Here is a 27,677-nt window from a genome sequence, read left to right as displayed (position 1 = left end):
AACACATGAAAAGATGCTCAACATCACTCATTATCAGAGAAATGCAAATCAAAACCACAATGAGGTACCATCTCATGCTGGTCAGAATGGCTGCTATAAAAAAGTCTACAAACAATAAATGCTAGAGAGGGTGTGGAGAAAAGGGAACCCTCTTACACTGTTGGTGGGAATACAAACTAGTACAGCCACTATGGAGAACCGTGTGGAGTATTCCTTAAAACCTGGAAATAGAACTGCCATATGACCCAGCAATCCCACTGCTGGGCATACACACTGAGGAAACCAGAATTGAAAGAGACATGTGTACCCCAATGTTCATTGCAGCACTGTTTACAATAGCCAGGACATGGAAGCAACCTAGATGTCCATCAGTAGACGAATGGATAAGAAAGCTGTGGTACATATACACAATGAAATATTACTCAGCTATTAAAAAGAATGCATTGGAATCAGTTCTGATGAGGTGGATGAAACTGGAGCCTATTACACAGAGTGAAGCAAGTCAGAAAGAAAAACACCAACACAGTATATTAACATATATATACATGGAATTTAGAAAGATGGTAATGATGACCCTACTTGTGAGACAGCAAAAGAGACACAGGTGTAAAGAACAGACTTTTGGACTCTGTGGGAGGAGAGAATGGGATGATCTGAGAGAATAGCATTGAAAGGTGTGTATTACCATATGTGAAATAGATTGCCAGTCCAGGTTTGATGCATGAGACAGGGCACTCAGGGCAGGTGCACTGGGATGACCCTGAGGAATGGAATGGGGATGGAGGTGAGAGGGGGGTTCAGGATGGGGAACACATGTACACCCATGGCTGATTCATGGCAATGAATGGCAAAAACCACCACAATATTGTAAAGTAATTAGCCTCCAATTTAAATAAATAAATTTATTTATTTTAAAAAAAGAAAAATTAAACAATTGAATGCATGTAACAAAACAGAAACAAACCCAAAAATATATAGGAAAAACTAGAGGTTCTTAATGCAAAGAGGGAAATGGTAGAGAGGCAAAATAGAGGTATGGGATTAATAGATACAAACTATATAAAAATAGATAAATAACAAGGATATATTGTATAACACAACATACAGCCATTATCTTGTAACAATTTTAACAGAGTATAATCTATAAAAATTCTGAATCATTATACTATATACTTGAAACTTCTAGAATATTCTAAAATAGCTGTATTTCAATAAAATAATAAAATGAAGAAAAAAGAGGACTATCTAAACTGATAGCAGGGAATATAGATATAAAGACAAATTATTATTATAGTCAAAAAACTTCATAATGATAAATTTGTACTATCAAGAAGATATAACAATTACAAACACATATGCATCTAGTAACAGACTGCCAAAATAAATAAAATAAAAAGTAACAGAGATGACTGGAAAAATAGACAATTCCACAATAATGTTGAACTTTAATACCCCACTTAAAATAATGGAAAAAAACAACTAGACATAAGGTCAGCAAGGAAAGAAAAGATTTGAATATAAACAAATTAAAACTAACAGCCATCTACAGAACAGTCCACCCAACCAGAGCAGGATACACATATTTTTCAATTCTTATGGAACATTCTACAGAATAGATTATTTGCTAGGCCATAAAAATGTGTTGCAATAAAGTTTTGAATGATTAAAATGTGCTATCTATGCTATCTAAGCACAATGGAATTAAATTAGTATCAATTCAAAAATGTTGTGAAACACACAAATATGTTGAAATTACACAATGCACTCCTATACAATAAATTCCTCAGCAAAGAATCTGAGAAGAATGAAAATAGGAACACAACATACCAAAACATACGGAATGCAGCAAAAGTATATCAGATAAGTTTTGTATTAAAAAGAAAAATATTTTAATTACTTATTTGTTCATCTCTTTGACATAAAAAGTGTGTGTGTGTATGTGTGTGTATATAAAAATCAAGTGATATAATACATATAAGATGATTCCATTATAAGTTTTGAGTTACTATTGTTTTTGAAATTTGCATCTTTCAGAGAGAGACTTGGAAAGCAAAAATAATTTAGAAAACAAATAATCTTTTGATTGAGATTTAGAAGATGAGAGACTGGGTAGTAAATTCATTTTGGGGATTTCTTCTTAGAAGGTGAACTTTAAACTCAAAACTGAAAGACAGGACAAAACAGATCATGATGAAATCAGGGGAAGAGCATTTTAGGCAGGAGAAAAGGTAATTCAAAAGTTCTGAAGCACTAAATTATCTTGGTCTGTTTGTAAATGGACAATTAAATCAGCTATGATCTCAGCATAAAACAGGTGGCACACTCCAAATGGGAAAATGAGGGAAATTGAACAAAGGTATGAAAAGGATTTAGGAACAGCAAGGGGCTTTTGTACCTGTACTATACATGAACAACCCTGGAGCTAGCCAAAGTGGGGAGTCTGTCACAAATCCAAAGCCTGAAGTATCAAGTTAGGGAAGTGGCACTGGAAACCAGAAAAAGAGAATCTATATTACACAGGTACCTCCAGGAGCTACGACTTTTGGTTAAGCAACACAGGCAGCCTTAAGTGTGCGAAGTGAAAGGGAGCAAAGGGAAAATAAACCAAACTAGCTGTTCTTTCATTTTCTAATCCTCAACTGGTCAGTCCCATTAGCTGAATCCAACTAGAAGCCATATATCAAGCAATGTTTTTCATTCAGACTCTTGAGATACAGCATAGGGTAGAACATACACAGTGCAGTAAAGATGGGATCTCGGAATGGGAGAAAAGAGGGTGAACTATACCCAGCCATTACACTTGTAAAGTGGATTTTCATTCAAATCTCAAAGAAGGGCAATGCCAAAGAACCCCTTAAACTACTGTACTGCTGCTGCTGCTGCTAAGTCACTTCAGTCGTGTACAACTCTGTGCGACCCCATAGACGGCAGCCCAACAGGCTCCCCAGTCCCTGGGATTCTCCAGGCAAGAACACTGGAGTGGGTTGCCATTTCCTTCTCCAATGCATGAAAGTGAAAAGGGAAAGTGAAGTCGCTCAGTCGTGTCCGACTCTTAGCGACCCCATGGACTGCAGCCTACCAGGCTCCTCCGTCCATGGGATTTTCCAGGCAAGAGTACTGGAGTGGGGTGCCATCGCCTTCTCCAAACCACTGTACAATTATGCTCATTTCATGTGCTGGTAAGATTATGTTCTAAATCGTTGAAGTTAGGCTTCAGCAGTATGTGAACCAAAAACTTCCAGATGTAAAAGCTGGGTTTAGAAAAGGCAGCGGAACCAGAGATCAAATTGCCAACATTCGTTGGATCGTGGACAAAGCAAGGGAATTCCGGGAAAACATCTGTTTCTGCATCATTAATTACACTAAAGCCTTTTACTGTGTGTGTGGATCACAATAAACTGGAAAATTCGTAAAGAAATCAGAATATCAGACCATCTTACCTGTCTCCTGAGAAACCTTTATGCAAGTCAAGAAGCAACAGTTAGAACTGGGCATAGTACAACTGATTGGTTCGAAATTGGGAAAGGAGTACAACAAAGCTGTATACTGACACCTTGCTTATTTAACTTATATGCAGAATACATCATGTAAAATACTGGGCTGGATGAATCATAAGCTGGAATTAAGATTGCAGGGAGAAATATCAACAACCTCAGATATGCAGATGATACCGCTCTAATGGCAAAAAGTTAAGAGGAACTAAAGAACCTCTTGATGAAGGTGAAAAGAGGAGAGTGGAAAAGCTGGCTTAATACTCAAAATGAAAAAAAAAACCCTAAGATCATGACATCCAGTCCCATCACTTCATGGCAAATAGAAGGCAGAAAAGTGGAAGCAGTGACACACGTTTTTTATTTTCTTGGGCTCCAAAATCACTGCAGACAATTGACTGCAGCCATGAAATTAAAAGATGCTTGCTCCTTGGAAGGAAAGCTATGACCAACCTAGGCAGTATATTAAAAAGCAGAGACATCACTTTGCTGACAAAGATCCATATAGTCAAAGCTATGGTTTTCCCAGCAGTCATGTAGGGATGTGAGAATTGGACCATAAAGAAAGCTGAGCACCCAATTTCAGAAAAATTAGTGACCCAATCAAAAAATGGGCCAAAGAGCTAAACAGGCATTTCTCCAAAGTAGACTTACAGATGGCTAACAAACACATGAAAACATGCTCAACATCACTCATTATCAGAGAAATGCAAATCAAAACCACAATGAGGTACCATTTCATGGTGGTCAGAATGGCTGCTATGAAAAAGTCTACAAGCAATAAATGCTGGAGAGGGTGTGGAGAAAAGGGACCCCTCTTACACTGTTGGTAAGAATACAAACTAGTACAACCACTATGGATAACCATGTGGAGATTCCTTAAAACCTGGAAATAGAACTGCCATATGACCCAGCAATCCCACTGCTGGGCATACACACTGAGGAAACCAGAATTGAAAGAGACATGTGTACCCCAATGTTCATTGCAGCACTGTTTACAATAGCCAGGACATGGAAGCAACCTAGATGTCCATCAGCAGATGAATGGATAAGAAAGCTGTGGTACATATACACAATGGAATATTACTCAGCTATTAAAAAGAACACATTTGAATCAGTTCTGATGAGGTGGATGAAACTGGAGCCTATTACACAGAGTAAAGCAAGTCAGAAAGAAAAACACCAATACAGTATATTAACACATATATATGGAATTTAGAAAGATGGTAATGATGACCCTACATGTGAGACACCAAAAGAGACACAGGTGTAAAAAACAGACTTTGGGACTCTGTGGGAGAAGGCTAAGAATGGCATGATGTGAGAGAATAGCATTGAAACATGCATATTATCATATGTGAAATAGATCACCAATCCAGGTTCAATGCATGAGACAGGGCATGTGCACTGGGATGACCCTGAGGGATGGGATGAGGATGGAGGTGGGAGGGGAGTTCAGGATGGGGAACACATGTACACCCATGGCTGATTCATGTGAATGTATGGCAAAAACCACAATATTGTAAAGTAATTAGCCTCCAATTAAAATAAGAAAGCAAGCTGAGTACTGAAGAATTGAAACTTTTGAATTGTAGTGCTGGAGAAGACTCTTGAGAGTCCCTTGGATGGCAAGGAGATCAAACCAGTCAATCCTAAAGGAAATTAACCTTGAATATTCATTGAAAGGACTGATGCTGAAGCTGAAGGTCCAATACATTGGTCACTTGATGTGAAGGACCAACTCACTCGGAAAGACGCTCATGCTGGGAAAGATTGAAGGCAAAATGAGAGGGAGTGACAGAGGATGAGATGATTAGACAGCATCACTGACTAAATGGACATGAATTTGAGCAAACTCCAGAAGACTGGGAAGGACAGGGGAGCCTGGTATGCTGCAGTCCATGGGGTCACAAAGAGTTGGACATAACTTAGTGACTGAACAACAACATGGATTTTATGTGTAACTATATACAAATCTGATTATTATTATGTGGAATGTTTATGTGTAAGAGAAAGAGACTAAGCAAAAGAGAATGAGAGGTTAAGAGAGCAATGCAATTAATCTTTATGTTAAAAATCATTAAATATTCTGAAGAACTTTTTAATGTCACTTTATTCCTCCTTGATGGAAAAACCACTTATGGGTTTTTTTTCTTTTCTCTTCAACTTATTTTTGTGCCCCTTCATTATATGGTCAAAAATATTAAATCTTGTGTGAGACAGTGTACAAATAAATAAAACATTTAGGGAACTCACATTTTAAACCCTCCAGAATCATTTACTCAGGTTAGCTTTGCTCTAATGGTATCCTATTAAAAATTATTGTCCAACAACTCCCTGAAATAGAAATTAAGAAAATAATCTTATATACATTTGCATCAAAAAGAATAAAATACCTAGAAATGAATTTAACCAATGAAGTAAAAGACTAGAATATTGAAAACTATAAGATACAGATGAAAGAAACTGAAGAACACACGAATAAATGGAAATATATTCCACACTCATAGATTGAATGAATTAATATAAATGTCCATATTACCCAAAACAATATACAGATTCCATGAATTTCCTGTCAAATCTCAATGGCATTGTTCAAAGAATTATAATCAATAATTTTAAATCTTTCTTGTTGTTTAGTCACTAAGTTGTGTCCATTTCTTTAGCAATCCCATGGACTGCAGCTTGCCAGACTCCTCTGTCCACGAAACTTTCTTGGCAAGAATACTGAGGGAACTACAAAAGTTCCTGAATAAACAAAAGAAATCTTAAGAAAGAAGACCAAATCCAGAGGCATCATGTTCCTTCGCTTCAAACTATACCTGTGGCGGATTCATTTTGATATTTGGCAAAACTAATACAATTATGTAAAGTTTAAAAATAAAATTAAATTAAAAAAAAAAACTTCTAAAATACATCTGTAAGAAAGAAAAAAAAAAAAAAGACACATGTGCACCCATGGGTGATTCATGTAGATGTACGGCAAAAAACACCACAATATTGTAAAGAAATTACCCTCCAATTAAAACAAATAAATTAATTTTTTAATAAAAAAAGCAGTAGTAAACAAAACAGTGTGGTACTGGCATAAAAACAGACACAGAGATCAATGAATCAAAGCAGAGAGCCCAGGTATAAACCCATCCATATATGGTTGATTGTTGATTAATTTATGGCAAAGTATGTGGCGGTTTCACACTGAATAATTCTCACAAACACACAGGATTATGAGAGACAGTGCAGGGAGACCTTGCAGAGAAGCAACTCCCCAAGAAAATGTTGAGCGCATATTTTATTGGTAACTTATCTTGCAATATTTAACTAAGAGCAGTTAAAGCAAGACAGAGACCAGAACACTGGGATTAAGGAGGCTTCCTCCTGGAGGTCCAGAGGTAATCACATGAGAATGGTAAAGAAAGATCTTTGAAGATGAGGGGGTTTGCTCTGCGTTCAGAACAGCATTTAACTAATGCTGACTCATCCAGAATTTCTAGCTTAAGGACAGGGGGAAAGAGCAAGCAAGGAAGGGGGAATGAATAAGATTAAATTCCAGGAGATATTTCTGAGAAAGCAGTAAAATGTGGTTCCCACAAAAGGAAGCAAGAATAATGTGGGGAAAAAACTATCTTTTCAATAAATGGCATTGTAAAAATTAGAAAGCTACATGCAAAATGTTGAAACTGGACCACTATCTGACACTATACACACAATTAACTCAAAATGAATGTAAGACTCCAATAAGAGATCAAAAACTTCCAGAAGAAACAGTAAAGTGTAAGCTCCTTGAAATCACTCTTGGTGATAGGTTTTTTGGATCTAACCCCAAAAGCAAGAAAAGCAAAAATTAACCAATGAGTCTACATCAAACAAAAACACTTCTTCACAATGAAGAAAATCATGAAAAATATAAAAAGACAACCTAGAGAATGGCAAAAGACATTTACAAATCATATAGGCAAAAATTTATCAAAATAATATCCAAAATATACACCCCAATAATAAAACAACAAAAAGCTAACTTAAAACAGCTAGAAGTTCCAAATAAATGATTTTTTGAAGAAGACAGTCACATGACCCACAGGTACATGAAAAGCTGTTCAACATGACTAATTATTAAAGAAATGCAAATCAAAATTTTAAAAAAATCACTTATACATGTCAAAATGGTTAATATCAAAAACACAAGAAATAACAAGTGTTGGTAAGAATGTGGAGAAAAGAGAACATTTTCAGGATTCATCAGATCAGATCAGATCAGATCAGTCGCTCAGTCTTGTCACACTTTTTTGCGACCCCATGAATCTCAGCACGCCAGGCCTCCCTGTCCATCACCAACTTCCGGAGTTCACTTAGACTCACGTCCATCGAGTCAGTGATGCCATCCAGCCATCTCATCCTCTGTCGTCCCCTTCTCCTCCTGCCCCCAATCCCTCCCAGCATCAGAGTCCTTTCCAATGAGTCAATTATTTGCATGAAGTGGCCAAAGTACTGGAGTTTCAGCTTTAGCATCATTCCTTCCGAAGAAATCCCAGGGCTGATCTCCTTCAGAATGGACTGATTGGATCTCCTTGCAGTCCAAGGGACTCTCAAGAGTCTTCTCCAACACCACAGTTCAAAAGCATCAATTCTTCGGTGCTCAGCCTTCTTCACAGTCCAACTCTCACATCCATACATGACCACAGGAAAAACCATAGCCTTGACTAGACGGACCTTTGTTGGCAAAGTAATGTCTCTGCTTTTGAATATGCTGTCTAGGTTGGTCATAAGTTTCCTTCCAAGGAGTAAGTGTCTTTTAATTTCATGGCTGCAGTCACCATCTGCAGTGATTTTGGAGCCCCCAAAAATAAAGTCTGACACTGTTTCCGCTGTTTCCCCATCTAGTTCCCATGAAGTGATGGGACTGGATACCATGATCTTCGTTTTCTGAATGTTGAGCTTTGGGCCAACTTTTTCACTCTCCACTTTCACTTTCATCAAGAGGCTTTTTAGTTTCTCTTCACTTTCTGCCATAAGGGTGGTGTCATCTGCATATCTGAGGTTATTCATATTTCTCCCGGCAATCTTGATTCCAGCTTGTGTTTCTTCCAGTCCAACATTTCTCATGATGTACTCTGCATATAAGTTAAATAAACAGGGTGACAATATACAGCCTTGATGAACTCCTTTTCCTATTTGGAACCAGTCTGTTGTTCCATGTCCAGTTCTAACTGTTGCTTCCTGACCTGCATACAGATTTCTCAAGAGGCAGATCAGGTGGTCTGGTATTCCCATCTCTTTCAGAATTTTCCACAGTTTATTGTGATCCACACAGTCAAAGGCTTTGGCATAGTCAGCAAAGCAGAAAGAGATGTTTTTCTGGAACTCTCTTGCTTTTTCCATGATCCAGCAGATATTCACAATTTGATCTCTGGTTCCTCTGCCTTTTCTAAAACCAGCTTGAACATCAGGAAGTTCACGGTTCACATATTGCTGAAGCCTGGCTTGAAGAATTTTGAGCATTACTTTACTAGCGTGTGAGATGATAGGAATGAAAATTGGGGAGACACTATGGAAAATAATATGTAGTTTCCTCCAAAAGATTAAAAATAGAACTATCATATGATCAAGCCATTCCAATTTTTGGTATTTATCTGGCGATGACAAAAACACTAGTTCAAAAAGATTGTACAGCTGTATGTTCATTGTGGCATTACCTACAATAGCCTAGATGTGGAAACAGCCTAATTGTCCATTTGATGGATGAATGGATAAAGATGTGGTATTATATACACAATGCAATTCTACTCAACAAAGAGAATGAAATCTTGTCATTTGCAACAACATAGTTGGACCTTGAGGATATTATGCTAAGGAAATAAGTCATACAGATGAAGACATACATAATTTCTCTTTATGTGGACACTTTTTTAAAAAAGGAACTGAACAAACAAAATTTATAGAGAAAAGATTAATGTTTTCTAGAAGGAAGGAGAGTTGAAAAGCGGGAAAGTGGGTGAAGGGAAGCAAGAGGTATAATGTCCAGATATAAAATAAGTTACTCACAGGGGTGTAATGTACAGCATAGGGAATATACTCAATAATATTACATTGTAAATTTCCATATTACTAAGAAAAGAAATATTAAAAAATCTCATCACAAAGAAAAAATTGTAACTTTTGTATAATGAGCAACAATGACTAGATTTATCATGATCATTTCAAAATGATGTCAAATTATGTTTTACACCTGAAAATAATGTAATGTATGTCAATTATATTTCAATTTTAAAAATTATGACAATAAAAGCATGTTAGAAAGGAATATAAATGAATAGCACAAAATTAATTTCCAGGATGTTGGGAAATCAAATGAGTTTATTTTAAAACAAATCTAGCAATAGAGGAGGTTTGATACCAACTTCGATTCAATAGGTAACTAATAGTACTTAAGGGGATTCCCATGGAGAACTCAGTTCCAAGGAACTTTGTCTACTACCTCATCTGGGATAACCATAAATGGGCCTGTTTGAAAATAATGCCCAAGGGTCTGAGGAATATAATAAAACTGCACACCCACAAGGCACTCTTGATACTAAGTAACTAAGTTCTTCCTAATCTGGGTTTTTTCTTTGTGGTAGCATTTTATCAAATGGCTAACTCACACTTCTGAAGATAATTCTTATGTACTCAACTGCATACTCTAGTTTCTCTATCTTTCTCCGAAATTTTGATAAATTCAAGTGCGTTTCTTCACACTTCCTTTTTCTTAAGAGATGCTTATCTAAATAAGGGTAAGTAAAAAAACTTTTTTAAAAGCTATCCATTCTTAGGAAAGGTTGGAATGTGTGTACATCATAACACCAAATATTCAAAGGAAAATCTGAAAGTATGTCATTTCTGGGAGACTTCTTTAAACATTGGGAATAACTAGTTTGGTGCCTACAGAAAGCAACTAGAGTTTTCTTTGTAAGTCAACTAAGTCCTCACTTGAACCTACCTTAAAAGCATGTAAATTTTAATAAACACTATATCTGACAGATATTAAATACCTGAATGAAGTGTGTAACTTTCATTCAATCATGTGAACATTTTTAATATGTAGTAAAATTCTGATGGATTGATTTGTCCACATGTTTCATCTAGATTTTGAAGTCAGACAAAAAGATTTTCTTTCTTCTCTAATCTTTCCCATGTAAAACTTTAAATCACTGTAAATATAAATGAAATAATGTATAATGAAAATTATTTACAAAAAGACACACTAGAATGAAAATGTTAGTAGAAACACAAATGATTTTAAATCTTCACAGGTATAGAGATCCCTATGTGGTTAAACAGTGATGGAAAAATCACTGGAAGTAGATCAAAAATTGTACTAAAATGTTATGGTACTTGAGAGCAAAAAGCAATGAAATAGCATGAGAATGAGATGGGAAAGATTAAAAATCTAGGATAGAATTATACAACTTAAATACACATCTTTGGAAACTTGAAATCTCAATTTATACTCTATCTCACTACCTGGTTGAAGGAATTGATTGCTTTTTGATCTTTAGAACCTCCCTAGTTATTAGCAAACAATTGGGATGAATGAATAACAATATCTTAAAATATGGATACTAAAATTTCCTTTGTCAAAGGGTTTGGGATCAGTACTAAATGATTTAATGGGTGTAAAATGCTTCCTGTAGTGTTTGACATACAGGGCTCATTCAGGATTAGTTGGAATTATTATTTTATTATTGTATTACACACATCTGACCTAGGGGTAGTGTAAAATTAAAGGACCATATAGTGACATCTTCACCCTGAGTAACTTTGTGTGACACTTCCCAGGATAGCTTCGAGGATTTAATGAAATAGAGAATGTGAAAACTGTGCTTTGCAAGCCTACAAATGTAATCTATTGCCCCTAAACCAATAAGCCTCTGATCCTAAACTGGATTAAAGATTTTCCTCCTAGTCCACTTCCCTGGACATTAAGATTGAATTTGTAGCTACATAGAATTAAGTAAATCATTGATAACTGTATAAATTCTTATATGCAAACAGGATAAGTACACTCAATAAAGAAAAATTCCTATGAAATAGATAAATAAAATTTAACATGAAAAATCAATTGCTCAGTTTAAATGAAGTAGTTATGCAAGAAAATTTAAAGACCCATTTGATTCCTAGTTCCCATGCCACATCTACTGTACTAGGCACCTGAAGATAGGAACTAATAAACATCATTTTAACTGTCTCATCTGATGTGTACACAAGCGAAGTATAAAAAGCATTATTTTGAAGTATCTGAAACACAGTCACTTCTATTTGACATTTAATCCTCACCATAGCCCAAGGACATAGTTATTGTCATCTTTATCATTTTGTTGCTGTTGAGTCTCTAAGTCATGTCCAATTCTTTTGCAACCCCATGGACTGAAGCCCACCAGGCTCTTCTGTCCATGGGATTTCCCAGGAAAGAATACTGGAGTGGTTTGCTGTTTCCTTCTCCAGGGGATCTTCTTGATCCAGAGACTGAATCCATGTCTCCTATATTGCAGGCAGATTCTTTACCACTGTGCCATTGAGAAGCCCCATCTTGATTATACATAAAACAGAATTCAATTTCAAAAAGGTTAGATTACTTAAAGTAGTTACCTTTATTTTGTAAACTCATGAAAAGAAATTTAAGTCACATGGTGTCACATTCTTCTCATTATCCTCCTCCTTCCCTCCCCCACCCAGTTACTATACCCAATCTCTTATGACTGGATGCCTAATTGCACACACTGCATAATTGTGTTTTGTCATTTCTCAAAACCTGTCTACCTTCCCTGCCACTTCCCTGCTATAGGTGAAACAAATTGAAGATAATGGAACTAATTAACAAAAGCCATCCTGAAGAGTTTATTCTACTAGGCTTTACTGACCGTCCTTGGCTAGAGCTTCCTCTATTCATTACTCTGCTTATAACGTACCCCATGGCCATGATGGGAAACATAGCCATCATTCTGGTGTCCAAGTTAGACCCCCATCTGCACAGCCCCATGTATTTCTTCCTCACCTACCTCTCCTTTTTGGACATGTGCTACACCACAAGCATTGTCCCTCAGATGCTCTTTAACCTGGGAACATCTAAGAAGACAATCAGCTATATGGGGTGTGCAGTTCAGCTTTATTTCTTCCACATAATGGGGGGAGCACAGAATGTCTGCTTTTGGCTGTTATGTCTTTTGATCACTACGTGGCCATCTGCAAGCCTCTACACTACACCCTCATCATGAATCAGCGCATCTGTATCTTATTAGTGGCCACCGTGTGGCTGAGTGGAATGACCTATGCTGTCTCAGAGGCCACTGTCACTTTACAGTTACCACTGTGTGTTCGCAATACCCTGGATCACTTGCTGTGTGAGATTCCTGTTCTGATAAAGACTGCCTGTGGTGAAAAGGGTGCTAATGAGCTCACACTCTCTGTGGTATGTACTTTTTTTTTTAACTTTACAATATTGTATTGGTTTTGCCATATATCAACATGTTGTACCGCTATGCTTAATTCTTGTTTCCTATGCTTGTATCAGACATGCTGTATTTAAGATTAAATCTTCAGAGGGAAGGAAAAAAGCCTTTGGGACATGTTCTTCCCATCTTGTTGTAGTATTCTTATTTTATGGTCCAGGTATCAGCATGTACCTTCAGCCCCCCCTCCTCCTTCTCAAAGAGACCAACCCAAGTTCATGGCTCTCTTCTATGAGTGGTGACTCCTGCACGCAACCCTTTCATCTACACTCTGAGCAATAAGGATGTAAAGGGGGCACTGGGCAATCTGATGAGGAGCATTTTCATTTCCAAGTGATAGTTGGTAGACATCAAATGAAATTATTTAATCATTTAGTAGATTTATAGAGCTTTCTTTAATAACTCATTCTTGTCTCCTGTTTCACCAGATCATGTTAAATATTCTTGCAAAGAACATTATGTTTCTCATATTCTTTATGGTGTTAGGCAACGGTGATACTTGGCTAGTATGTACCAGTAATGGCTACAGTCCATGGGATCACAAAGAGCTGGACACAACTGAGCAACTAAGCACAGCACAGCACAGCAATTGCACCTTGTTTGTGGAAAATATAAAAAAATAGTTTCATTCCATACTGAAATTATAACTGTTAAGTAGCAAAAATAAAAGATACTAATAATGATATAAATTATAACATAAAAGCATTAGTTCAAGCTAATCATGATGACAACCATCAGTGGACTTCCTATGACCATTTCACCTAAGAAACATTTCATCCTCTCCGAAAGATTGGCCAGAGTAAGCAGGCAGCATGGTGCCATTGTGGATTCAGGGTGAGGTACTCTACACCTAGGCCAACCATTAATTAGTCTCATAAGTTTATCAACCTCCATTTATCTAGATGCTTTGTTGCTTTTTTGCTTTTTTTCTTATTGTGTATGCTCAGTCATGTCTGACTTTTTGTGCCTCTATGGACTGTAGAACAACACGCTCCTCTGTCCATGGGATTTTCTAGGCAAGAATACTGGAGTGAGTGGCCATTTCCTACTCCAGGGATCTTCCTGACCCAGGGATCAAACCGACCTCCCAGTGTCTCCTGCACTGGCAGGTGGATTCTTTACCAACTGCATCACCTGGGAAGCCCTATTTAGATGTTACTACTTAATTAAAAGGTCTTGTAGGTCTTCATATAACCATTTAACTTCAACTTCTTCAGCATTACTGGTTGGGGCATAGACTTGGATTACTGTACTATTGAATGATTTGCCTTGGAAATGAACAGAGATCATCCTGTCTGGCGTGCTGCGATTCATGGGGTCGCAAAGAGTCAGACACGACTGAGTGACTGAACTGAACTGAACTTAATTAAAAACATATTGTCTATTGTACAACACAAGATATATATCAATATTTTATAAGTATAAATAGAGTATACTCTTTAAAAATTGTGAATCACTGTGTTGAACACCTATAACTTATATAATATTGTATATCAACTATATCTCAATATTTCACTAATTAAAAAATACTTTATCACTCTTGTTTAATAAAAGTGTGCAGTGTTCTGTATTTTTAACTAAAGAATGTATCATTAAACATTAAATAAAATACATGGATAAGACATGTGGATAAGTTTCTTAATGTTCCTTTTAAATGTCATAAGCATGAGGCTTCCACGTTAGTGAGAGAAAAATGTAATGATATTAATGTTGAATCACAATGTGGAAACATATTCATGCATAATGGTAACAGCCAGGAATGCCTTTTGAAACTGCAAGAACCAGTATGAAAAAGAAATAATTTGTATTTCTAGAATGGAAAACAACTTGATTACTTCAACAATATTAGTATATTTTTGATGCTTAGAATATGTATCACCAAATGTTGAAAGGGTTAAACTTAGTGCAAAGATCCACACTTAACAGAAAACTTTGTCATAAAGTTACATTTCTGAAAGCATATTAAAGATTTTATAGTTATCTGGTATTGAATTAATATGGTGAGAAATCAACATAATGTTGTATAGTGAAAAATTAACAGGTATGAACAAGAGTCATTTGGACTTGTCTGGAATATCTTCTGATATAATCAAGATTTATGGAAATTATTGGATGAGAATTCACATGTTATCCTGAACAAGAATCAACTGCAACCCAGATGTACTTTTTAAAAATATTTATATTTTACTTATTTATTTAGCTGTGCCTGGTCTTAGTTGTGGCACGCAGGATATTTGATCTTTGTTGCATAATGTAGGATCTAGTTCCCTGACCAGAGATCAAACCTGAGCCCCTTGCATTAAGAGTGTGGAGTCTTAGCTACTGAATCCCAGACCGACATTTTTAAACAAAGCAGATCATCTGGTGCTAAGTCCAGTTCTTGAGACAAATGGACTTTGGTATATTTATATTGGAAAAAGTTCTAAATAACTTTAAAATTTGGCTGATGGGTGGCCGATTGCCAAAAAATGTTTCTAAAGTTCACATACACAGAGCAATGAAAACAAAAATTTTGTGATGTCAAATAACATCTCTGATCATTCTTATTAAAGATGTCTTTTGTCTAACAGTCTTACTTACAGAAAAATGGTAATTTTTAGAGTGGAGGGCAAAACCCAACAAGAGTTGTGTTGAAAGTTTATAGAGCTGTTAAGACTGCTTCCTTAAATCATCTGTTACTTTCCAGGCCTATAAGATAACACATTTCAGAATTGTGAATGTCTTCCACACAGAATTCAATAGTGCTAAAATATACCTTCAGGCAGATGACACCACCCTTATGGCAGAAAGTGAAGAGGAGCTCAAAAGCCTCTTGATGAAAGTGAAAGTGGAGAGTGAAAAAGTTGGCTTAAAGCTCAACATTCAGAAAACGAAGATCATGGCATCCGTTCCCACCACTTCATGGGAAATAGATGGGAAACAATGGAAACAGTGTCAGACTTTATTTTTGGGGGGGCTCCAAAATCACTGCAGATGGTGACTGAAGCCATGAAATTAAAAGACGCTTACTCCTTGGAAGGAAATATATGACCAACCTAGAGAGCATATTCAAAAGCAGAGACATTATTTTGCCAACAAAGGTTCGTCTAGTCAAGGCTAGGGTTTTTCCTGTGGTCATGTATGGATGTGAGAGTTGGACTGTGAAGAAAGCTGAGCGCCGAAGAATTGATGCTTTTGAACTGTGATGTAGGAGAAGACTCTTGAGAGTCCCTTGGACTGCAAGGAGATCCAACCAGTCCATTCTGAAGGAGATCAGCCCTGGGATTTATTTGGAAGGAATGATGCTGAAGCTGAAACTCCAATACTTTGGCCACCTCATGCGAAGAGTTGACTCATTGGAAAAGACTTTGATGCTGGGAGGGATTGGGAGTGGGAGGAGAAGGGGACGACAGAGGATGAGATGGCTGGATGGCATCGCTGACTCAATGGACATGAATCTCAGTGAACTCTGGGAGTTGGTGATGGACAGAGAGGCCTGGCATGCTGCGATTCATGGGGTCGCAAGGAGTCAGACACGACTGAGTGACTGATCTGATCTGATCTGATGGGATTCTTACCCTCTTTCATTTTAAACACACAATCTCATGACCATACTCTAATCCAAAAACAGCAAGGAGCACAAGAAGTCTTTCGGAGATGATGAACATTTTACTATACTTTTTGTAGAAAGAGTATCATAGGTATAGACAGGTCTAAACTCACCACAATGTATCATTAAATATATGCAGCTTTTTGCATACTAAGTATACCTCAATGGCAACGCACTCCAGTACTCTTGCCTGGAAAATCCCATGGATGGAGGAGCCTGGTAGGCTACAGTCCACGGGGTCGCTAAGAGTCAGACACAACTGAGCAACTTCACTTTCCCTTTTCACTTTCATGCATTGGAGAAGGAAATGGCAACCCACGCCAGTGTTCTTGCCTGGAGAATCTCAGGGACAGCAGAGCCTGGTGGGCTGCCATCTATGGGGTTGCACGGAGTCGGACATGACTGAAGTGACTTAGCAGCATACCTCAATAAGTTTCTTTAAAATAAATGTGAATCTGAAACAAAGGAAGAATACTAATCTAATTCCAAACGAAGAGGAAGAATTAGAGGGTTTTTCTAGGAACAGATGATTAAAAAAAATTGAATATTTAGTATAAATATGTATGAATATATCATTGACTGAGGGAACTTTATAATCAAAAAATGTTTAAGAGCTCATAACTATTTTCTTTGCAGATCTAGGGAGGAAAAAAAAATCTTAAAATTTGTATGGAAACACAACAGACCCCCAAAGAGCCAAAACAATCTTAAGAAAGAAAAATGGAGCTGGATGAATCTGGCTCCCTTACTTTAGACTATTGCAGGCAGATTCTTACTGTCTGAGCCACCAGGGAAGCCCATAGTATAAAGCTATAGTCATCAAAACAATATGGTGCTGGCACAAATACAGATATATAGATCAATGGGACAGGACGAAAGTCCAGAAGTAAGCTCATGCAGCTATGGTCAGTTAATCTACAACAAAGGAGGCAAAGGTATACAATGCAGAAAAGATAGTCTCTTCAATAAGTGGTGCTAGGAAAACTGGACAGTTACATGTAAAGGAATGATCAGACCATTCTCTAACATTATACACAAAAACAAAATCAAAATGGATTAAAGACCTAAATGTAAGGCCAGACACTATAAAATTCTTAGAGAAAAACATAGGCAGAACACCCTTTGACATAAATTACAGCAATATTTTTTTTGGACCTATCTCCTAGGTCAATGAAAATAAAAACAGAAATTAACAAATAGGACCTAATTAAACTTAAAATCTTTTGAACAGCAATGGAAACCATAAACAAAATGAAAAGACAACCCACAGAAGGGGAGAAAATATTTGCAAATGATAAGACTGAGATTAATCTTGTTCAATATCGGTTCAGTATTAAAAAAAAAATCAAAAAAATGGATGGAAGATTTAAATAGACATTTCTCCAAAGAAGACAAACAGATGACCAAAAGCACATGACGAGATGCTCACCATAGCTAAACATTACAGAAATGGAAATCAAAACTACAAGTGATATCACCTCACACCTTCAGAATGGTCATCATCAAAAAGTCTACAAATGATAAATGCTGGAGAAGTTGTGGTGAAAAGGGAACTCTCCTACAGTCTTGGTGGGAATGCAAATTGGTACAGCCACTGTGGAGAACAGTATAGAGGTTCATTAAACCAAAAACAGAACGGACTTAATCATTCAGAAATTCCACTCCTGGGCACATACTCTGCTGCTGCTGCTGCTGCTGCTAAATCGCTTCGGTCGTGTCTGACTCTGTGAGACCCCATAGACGGCAGCCCACAAGGCTCCCCCATCCTGGGATTCTCCAGGCAAGAACACTGGAGTGGGTTGCCATTTCCTTCTCCAATGCACAAAAGTGAAAAGTGAAAGTGAAGTCGCTCTGTTGTGTCCGACTCTTAGCGACCCCACGGACTGCAGCCTACCAGGCTCCTCTGTCCATGGGATTTTCCAGGCAAGAGTGCTGGAGTGGGGTGCCATTGCCTTCTCCATTTAATAAGACTACATTTAGCAAAGCGAACAATGGTTTAGAATAGGAGACACTAGAAACTTGACTAATAAAGATATTGTATCAATTTATGCAACAAGTGACAAGTTCCCTGAGTAGGATAAGAGTATTAAAACATAAAAGAAGAAAAAAGTGTGAAATATTGCTGTAGGAGTCCGACTTAGAAATTTCTTGAATGTGGTTTCTCTTGGGAAGAGATAAGCCAAAGATAATGATGATGTTTTAAGTCTAGAGGACTAAGCAGGAGGTATTGCTTTAATCAAATTTAATATCAAGAAGAGTAACTTTTGGAATAGAAGTTTTAAAAAAAATTCTAGAAAAACTAAAGTCAAATTCTAAGATATAAGTAAATATTTTATTATCTACAAGAAGAAATGGACTTCAATTGCTACAAGACAGAATAAACGTGCTTATGAAAGAGACCTTGACTAAAGGGATGAAGAGCTTTTAATTTTGTAAGATTTCCTTTTCTGTTTTTTTGTGTTTTTTTTAACATATGATATTCATATAGCATCTTTTGGGTTCCATAAATGTTTCTTTCAAAATTCAATCCATCCCAACTTAACATAATATTATAACATTTTATAAAAATTTTAAGCATATAATATATTGGTATATTATATGATAAATATTTTAAAAAGAATTAATACTGGGAAGCAACAGTTGGACAATAGTAGATTTTGCACATACTTCTAACTCTGAGTTTCTGATTCTCTTCAAGGAAAGCACTCTACAGTGAAATAATAGTACTAATGGAAAACAACTTTAAGTCTCAGATTTAAGGTTCTTTATGTAGATGCAATGTGTTGCCTATTTTGGCATAGTGAGGAGAGGTTGGAGGCCAAGCTGGCAATGAGAAGAGGGAGTATAAAAAGCTTTGGCAAGGAAACCACTCTAAAATTAGCTTCTGAAATTTCTTGCCCTTATCCCAATATCCTCCCATTTAGCAAACAGTAGAGTTAAGTGCACCATGGGGACCTCAGCTCTTTCTAATCTCAGAGGATTCATTATCTCAGATTGGAAATTCTTGAGTGAAACAAATAATCTAGGCATATTTCTAAGAATTTCACAGGAAACTACCTTGAAGGAGACAGTACAAACTACTGACTGAATCTGAGTTTATAAATGACACTTTGGAGAAAGGACATTAATAGGATGATGAATAAATTGTTTTCACAGCTGGTCTAGATACATCTATATATATCTCTTAGTATACAGTTCTTGTGTTGTTTGTTTATAAATTAATAAATATGTTAATGTTGATTACTTTCTATTTAATACATTCCATTTGCACAAGAACAATTATTGGGCCAAACATTACATATTATAGTATGTATAATAATTTAAAATAAGTGATTAGGAGTGATTTTAGCATCATGACAATGTAAGATGTTGTTCTTCCCCTCAACTTTGAAAAAACTAATTGGACTTCCAACCATGAGCAAAAGTGCCTCTGGGATTTGTGGGATCCAGCACTAAACACCAAGGGACCCAGGAGAAGTTTCACCCATGAGTGCATCCAATAATAGGCAGACAGACCTCTGTATGGTCTGTGGGACCAGCAGAGCCAGTCAATCTACCCCAATCCCTTCAACAGTGTTGGAGTGAAATATGGAGACTGCTGACCAGGGTAGATACCAACAGGTGAGAGAAAGTTTGCTGCAGCTCAACCTTCTCAGGGGGAGAATCCAGCATACCATGAAGCAAAAGAAAGAGAAAGAGAGAGAATCTGAACATAGTGGAGTGGAGACAAAGAGCTTTCACAGACTACTCATCCCCCAAGGTGTCACAGTTGAACTGCATCCCACAGTGATCTATCCCATGGTGAAATAGAAGAGCAGTTTTCAGTGCTCAGCTACACCAGTTGTGCAGGATGCTGTTAGAGAAACCTATTTCTCTCCAGCAGCACCAAGAGTAGTAAGTGGGACCTCCATGTCCATAGGCAAGTGAGATATTTGGAAAGAAGCAGATAAAAATGAAAAGAGGCATGGTTTCAGTTGACTGGGCTCAGGACTTCAGTAGGAAGTCTGCCCATGAACCCCTGAGAGGAATTCATTCCAAAATCTCCCGCAGGTCTCTAAGCACCCCCACTGCCCCAAGTGCTAAACCCATTCCTCTTCCAGTGCTTCAGCTGCCTCTTTGTACACTGCCAAATCTGAAAGTGAGAGCATATCTTTTAAAGGGAATGCCATCAGAAAAACAAACAAGGACCTGTGGGCAAAGGAGAAACCTCAAAATTGAGCTATAGGGCCCCCTCTGGAAAACAAATGTTTCCAGCAGCCAGCCTGGTGAATTGAAAGAACCAGAGAAGGCATACATATTTACAAATACAGGGTGTGTTATGGGTATATCCAATATAAAGGGTGTGTTATGGGTATATCCAATATAAAGGCAGAGAAAACCCCAGATATAAAAGAATTCAGTAAAAGTATACCCCATCTGAAGCCAACTAGGAAAGATTTGAGGAAGTGTCTGCTAAAAGCATCAGTGCAAAACTACAGGAAACATGAAGAATGAAAAAAACATATCACCAAAAAATAGAAATAATCCTCAACAACCTAGCTCCAAGGTAAGGAATATAGCTATCTAACTGATAAAGAATTCAAAACTATTTTGAGGTAACTCAATGAGCCTCAAAGATAGTTCAACTAAATCAGAAAAATACATGAACAAAATGAGAAATTTAGCAAAGAGAAAGAGTGCATAAAGTAAACTAAACGAAATTCTGGAGCTGAAAAGTTCAATGAATGAAATTAAAAAATGCTAAACAGAGCATCTACAGAATAGAACATATGAGACACAGAATAAGAAAGCTAGCAGACAAGACTTTGAAATAACTGAATCAGAGAAGAACAAAATAAAAAGAATGAAAAAGAGAAAAGAAAGGCTGCATGATATATGGGATTTCTTCTAGAGAGAAAATATTAATCAGAATTTCACAAGGAGGAAAAAGGAAGCAGAAAGTTTGTTTAAAGGAACATCTGAGACCTTCTTGAACCGGTGGAGAGACTAGTCTAAGTTCATAAATTAATCAATCGCCTCCTTATCTCAATGCAAAAGGCCTTCTTTAAGACACATTTTAATAAAACTGTCCAAAATTAAAGACAGAGACTCTTAAAACTGGCCAGAGAAAAAAGAATGTAGTCTACAAGTGAATTCCCATTAGGCCATTAGCCAATTTCCTAGCAGAAACCCTATGGGCCAGGAGATAGTAGAAAGATATATTCAAGGTGATGAAAGAAAAAAAAATGTCTACAATGAATACTCTATCTGACAAAGTAAATAAGAAAAAGAGATAAAGCTTTTTCTCGATTTAAAAAAAATGGAAGTTCTTCGCTACTAGATCTGACTTTCAAGAAATGATGCAAAGAGTTCTTCAAGCTAAAATAAATTTATGATAAAAACTGACATTAAATCATGGGACACATTGGTAAAAATTAAACACACACAGATGTGGAAAATTCTAAAACTGTAAGGAGATGGTGTGTTAAATACACTTAAATACAGAAAAAAAGCCAAAAGAAAAGATATTCAAAATAACTATAGCTACTAAAATTTGTCAGTTAATACACAATATAAAAAGAAATTATGACACCAAAAATATAAAAGAGAATAAAATTGTAGAGCTAGTTTAACTGATCAAAGTTAAGCTGCTTTCTGATTAATAGGGACTGTTTAATCTATACAATATTTTATGTAATCCTCATGGTAACCACAAAGCAAAAACTTAATGTAGATTCACAAAAGATAAAGAAAGGACGACTATCAGGACTTACACTATAGACACACATAGGCTTAAGGTGAAGGAATAGAAAAAGATATCCCACGCAAGCAGAAACCAAAGTGTTGGGGGCCGGCGTGAGGCACTCCGCCCATGGCAAAGGTCATGAGGAAAGAGGCTTGACATACGCAAAGGCGGGATCGAGCCTAAGGAGTCCCCCTGGAAATCCTCAAGTATCTACCCCCATAACCAGAGCCTGCCTACTTTACTACTTTGTGCTCTCCCCTACGCCTCTGGCTTTACGGGGGGCTGTCCCCCACCACCTCTTTCGGAGAAGGAGTTAACTTAGAGCTCCAGTTAATAATAATTCCTGGGCGTGATAGGAGTGTTTCAACCTACAAACTCCTCTGAAGGTTCTCTAGCCTGCCTGACAGGCTTGTCTGGCCACATGTTATTGCTCACAGCCTCCCAACCATGAGAGGCATGAGATGCTTTAAACCTTCTAAAAACAGGTTCCTTAGAAAAGTTAGAAAGCTATTAGTGTAAGTATAATGGGCTGATTAGAAATTGTATTGGTGAAGGGTTTTTCATTTGTTGAGCCAATGTTTGTTGCTAAGTCTCCATATCCCCTGCCCTTACACACATTAATGAATATATAGAAGAAATAAGTATTAACCTTTGATATAAATCATGTTAGACCTTAGGCTAAGTAAATTCTTTCCTTAACTAAAATCCACTACACCCTCACCCTATAGGAATGTAACTTTATTTGGGTGGCATCTGTTTTAAGAATAATCACCCCTGGAGAAATAAGTGTCCTGGTTGACTGACCACTGTCACAAGGAGAGGGTCATAAATTGTCAGCAGGCCCCCTGGCCAGAAGATGATGTAACACCCCTAAGACCTCTGTATACATTTGTATGAAGCACCTGACTTTGATAAAAGTCAGGACTGCTGACCCCACGTGACTTTTGCATAACATCTCAGTGTATAAAAGTAGACCATGGAAAATAAAGAATTGGGATCAGTTCCTCGAAAGACTGGCCTCCCCATGTCTCTCTCTCACTCTGGCTGAGTCTCCATCTGGAGCGCGGAACCCACCATGCTTACTAATTATGCCTGGGCTTCTAAGATCCGACTGGGGAGGCCTCAGTGTCTCCTCTCCTTCGGGAGAACGGAAGGACGCCTGCAGCCTACGTAAGTGGTGCAAGCTTCTTGTCTTGAAGTTTTATTGGTCCCCCGCGTAAACCAAGCTACTCAGCCTCTTTTCTCCACTGAATTTTCCTACTGAGCTATCCTCATTCTATTACTCTTTATATCTTTGATGAATAAATAATTAAATAGGTCGCCGACGCCGTCCCCGCTTAGAATACCCTGGATCAGCCGGGGCTGGACCCCGGCACCAAAGGAAAGCAGGGGTAGCTATATTTACATCACAAAATAAACTTTATCCAAAACTGCAATGAGAGACACTGAATAATGATAAAGGGGTCCATTCATCAAGAAACTATAACAATTGCAACATTCAGAAAACGAAGATCATGGCATCCAGTCCCATCACTTCATGGGAAATAGATGGGGAAACAGTGGAAACAGTGTCAGACTTTATTTTTCTGGGCTCCAAAATCACTACAGATGGTGACTGCAGCCATAAAATTAAAAGATGCTTACTTCTTGGAAGGAAAGTTATGACCAACCTAGATAGCATATTCAAAAGCAGAGACATTACTTTGCCAACAAAGGTCCGTCTAGTCAAGGCTATGGTTTTTCCTGTGGTCATGTATGGATGTGAGAGTTGGACCGTGAAGAAGGCTGAGCGCCAAAGAATTGATGCTTTTGAACTGTAGTGTTGGAGAAGACTCTTGAGAGTCCCTTGGACTGCAAGGAGATCCAACCAGTCCCTTCTGAAGGAGATCAGCCCTGGGATTTCTTTGGAAGGAATGATGCTAAAGCTGAAACTCCAGTACTTTGGCCACCTCATGTGAAGAGTTGACTCATTGGAAAAGACTCTGATGCTGGGAGGGATATGGGGGCAGGAGGAGAAGGGGATGACAGAGGATGAGATGGCTGGATGGCATCACTGACTCGATGGACGTGAGTCTGAGTGAACTCCGGGAGTTGATGATGGACAGGGAGGCCTGGCATGCTGCGAATCATGGGGTCGCAAAGAGTTGGACACGACTGAGCGGTTGATCTGATCTGATCTGATGCAGCTAAATGAATTAAGCAAATACTAACAGGTCTGAAGGGAGAAATAGACAACACTACAACACAGTAATAGTAGGGGACTTCATTTTCAGCAATGGGTACATTACCCAGAAAGAAAATCAATTTAAAAAATTGGACTTGAACCATACTTTATACCAATTGGACCTAACAGACTTTCATATACATCCCATCTATCAGCACAAGGATAAACATTCTCTTCAAGTGTACATAGAACATTCTTGCAAGATAGATCTGATAAGTCTATGAAATTTTCTTTTAAGTATTTTTGTTTGTGAATTGTAATTGGAATATGGTGGATTTGTATCTGAAAATTTAGGCAGTGAGAGACCTGGGCACTGCATGCAGTATCCCAAATAGTGGTATTTCCATAAATGCAAGATGGTTCAAAGAACTCAGTTACGTCTTTTAAGTTTTTTAAAGTTTTTGTTTTCCTCTGCGATGGTTCACTCTATGTGGCCCCAATTATTTACTAAAAGTTCTTTTATAGACGTGATTCTTGGCTCTTCATTTTCTGGAAAGTAGCTTAAGCATAATTGAATATACCCCATATACACCTAGTTGGAGATAAAGACTGAATCACAGATAAACAAAGGAGAAGACAAAGACATCAGAATCAATATAACTGCAAGCCATACAGGAAAATGAGGGGAAGATTTTGGATGTGTTTTTCATTTTAATACTTTAGGAAATAGGGTTTGAACCAATCATATCTAAACTTTAAAGGCTTCAAAAACTACAACTAACATTTGAGTTACCATTCAAAATTCAGGTTTTGCCAAGATTTTACTTTAAATTTAATTATTCTTCAGCTCAATGTGGGTTCAGTTTAAAGTGTTATATACATAGTATACATTTCAGATGGAGATGGTGGCAGTAATATAGGTAATAAAATTATACTTTGATAAAAATACATTTGTTTGGAAAATGTGTCAGTTGATTTTTATAATGTACTTTCTAACCACAAATATTCAAATCAGATTGAGTTTGAAAAGGAAAAAACAACTAGCATTTTCATACAGCTTTTATCACAAATATTTTCTAATATATTTTCACATAATTCTTTCAAATACCCATCAGATTCATCAACTCATTTTTCAAGAGCCTAATACTCAGTCAACCCAGACATTCTTTATCGCTTCTTAAGTTAAGCAGGTGCACCATGCTCTAACTTCACTTAACAAAACCTAGCCTAGGATGACCACTACGTTATGTGCTATATAGCACAGCTTTGCAACTTATTTTCACCTCCTTTACACGTCTCATTGACTTGAAAAAAAAAGGAAAATATGAGGGGCATTATTTGAAAGCCCTTTTTGGTACAAATCATCAGAATTATTTTCTTACTAATGATAATGGAATATCAAAGAATACACCAAATTTTTTTCAATATTAACTAGTATTCAAAAGAGAATAAGTGTTGGAGTAAAGGTTTATCTTTCATTATTAAACCAAAGACAGAAGAAAAATTTTATGACAAATTTTGCCTATAAAGTGAGAAACTGAAAGACATATTCTGTCATTTTAAATTAAGAATATCATCTCTCCATAGGAATTTTACATCTGAATTTTATCAATTTTTACAACAAATTCTATGCTTCATCTTCAGTTAAGTAAAGGATATTTTTATTGGATTTCTGCACTGAAAAAATTAATATTGATGTTTGATTCATGTTTTACATGGCTGTTATATCCACTGAAGAGTGATTACTATTTAGGCAGACTGTGTTTAATTCCTGTCTGCTACCTGAACTCTGTGACCTTGTGAGGGTACACAATAAGTGCTAATAGAGTGAGTGAATGAAAGAAGGGTTGACGTGTAGATGGGTAGATGAACCATTGGTGAAAAAGATGCTCCATTATACCATTACTGTCACAAGTATACTAGACCATTCTCACCCCACTAGTCTCTTTACTGCCCCTCTTACATCTTTGTTTCTGAGGGTGTAGATTAGAGGGTTGAGGCTAGGTGTGACAACAGTATAAAACAGGGCAATGAACTTGCCCTGATCTTGAGAATTTCCTGATGGTGGCTGGAGGTATATGCACATGACTGGAATGAAAAAGAGGGATACAACCATAAGATGGGCTCCACATGTACCAAAGACTTTCTGGAGTCCAGTTGTTGATTGCATCCTTAGCACTGCCCAGGCAATGGCACCATAGGAGCTGAGAATGAGGATGAGAGGTAGGAGAACAAAAATGGAGCTCGTGACCATGAGGGTCAGCTCATTAGCACGGGTATCAACACATGACAGTCGAAGCAGTGCTGGAACTTCACAGAAGAAATGGTCCACTTGGCAATGTCCACACAGGGGTACCCAGAAGGCAAACAAGAAGTGAAGTGCTGAGTTGGTAAAGCCACTTACCCAACAAGCCACAGCCAACAGTTGGCAGAAACGAGGGTGCATGAGGACAGTATAATGCAGGGGTCTACACACAGCTGCATAACGGTCATAGGACATCACCATCAGTAGCACACATTCTGTGGATCCCAATGCAAGGAAAAAATAAAGTTGAATCATACAGCCATTGTAAGAGATGGTTTTTACTGGGCCCCAGAGGTTGATCAGCAACTGAGGAATGGAGCTTGTGGTGTAGCAGAGATCCAGAAAAGAGAGATTTGAGAGGAAGAAGTACATGGGAGTGTGGAGATGGGAGTCCAGGTATGACAAGATAATGATGAACAGGTTGCCTATCAATGTCATCAAGTAGAACATCAAGATAACCACAAAAAGAACTAACTCAAGCTGAGGCCAATTAGAAAAACCCAGTAGAACAAAGTTGTCTTCAGAACTTGCATTGATTCTTTCCATCATCATGCTTTGCTTGTTACCTAAGGAAAGAATTGTGTTGCGCTGCGACTCTTTGTGACCCTATGGACAGAAGCCCACCAGGCTCCTCTGTCCATGGGATTCTCCAGACAAGAATACTGGAGTGGGTTGCCATTTCCTGCTCCAGGGGATCTTACCAATTCAGGGATCAAACCTGCATCACTTTCATCTGTTGTCGGGTGTTCTTTACCTCTAGCACCACCTGGGAAGTCCAAGAAAAGAACTACACACACTCAAAAAAAGTGTGGAAATTCTCCAAGAACCATAGAAACACTTAGAAAAGAAACAGAAGCCAGATCAAAGAATTGAATACCAAGGCGATGACACCCCACTCCAGTACTCTTGACTGGGAAA

The 27,677-nt window shown here is 37.5% G+C and overlaps 1 protein-coding gene and 1 pseudogene across 1 annotated transcript; one reads left to right on the top strand and one right to left on the bottom strand.

The window, feature by feature from the left end:
- Positions 1-12,331: 12,331 nt before the first annotated feature.
- On the top strand, positions 12,332-13,313 carry LOC102404058 (annotated as a pseudogene).
- Positions 13,314-26,384: 13,071 nt separating this feature from the next.
- Positions 26,385-27,311, bottom strand: LOC102403729 (olfactory receptor 2J3-like). The gene has a single exon (XM_045162137.1). The coding sequence runs from the start codon at positions 27,309-27,311 to the stop codon at positions 26,385-26,387; it is 927 nt and encodes a 308-aa protein (XP_045018072.1).
- Positions 27,312-27,677: the final 366 nt, after the last annotated feature.

This window comes from Bubalus bubalis, chromosome 2, assembly GCF_019923935.1.
Source record: "Bubalus bubalis isolate 160015118507 breed Murrah chromosome 2, NDDB_SH_1, whole genome shotgun sequence".
NCBI lineage: Eukaryota > Metazoa > Chordata > Mammalia > Artiodactyla > Bovidae > Bubalus > Bubalus bubalis.
Note: the sequence above shows the minus strand (reverse complement) of the source record. Positions and strands in the feature narration are given on the sequence as shown.

Bases quoted from the DNA above. Each gene is read 5' to 3' on its own strand.
- LOC102403729 (XM_045162137.1), bottom strand. From the start codon at position 27,311: ATGATGATGGAAAGAATCAATGCAAGTTCTGAAGACAACTTTGTTCTA.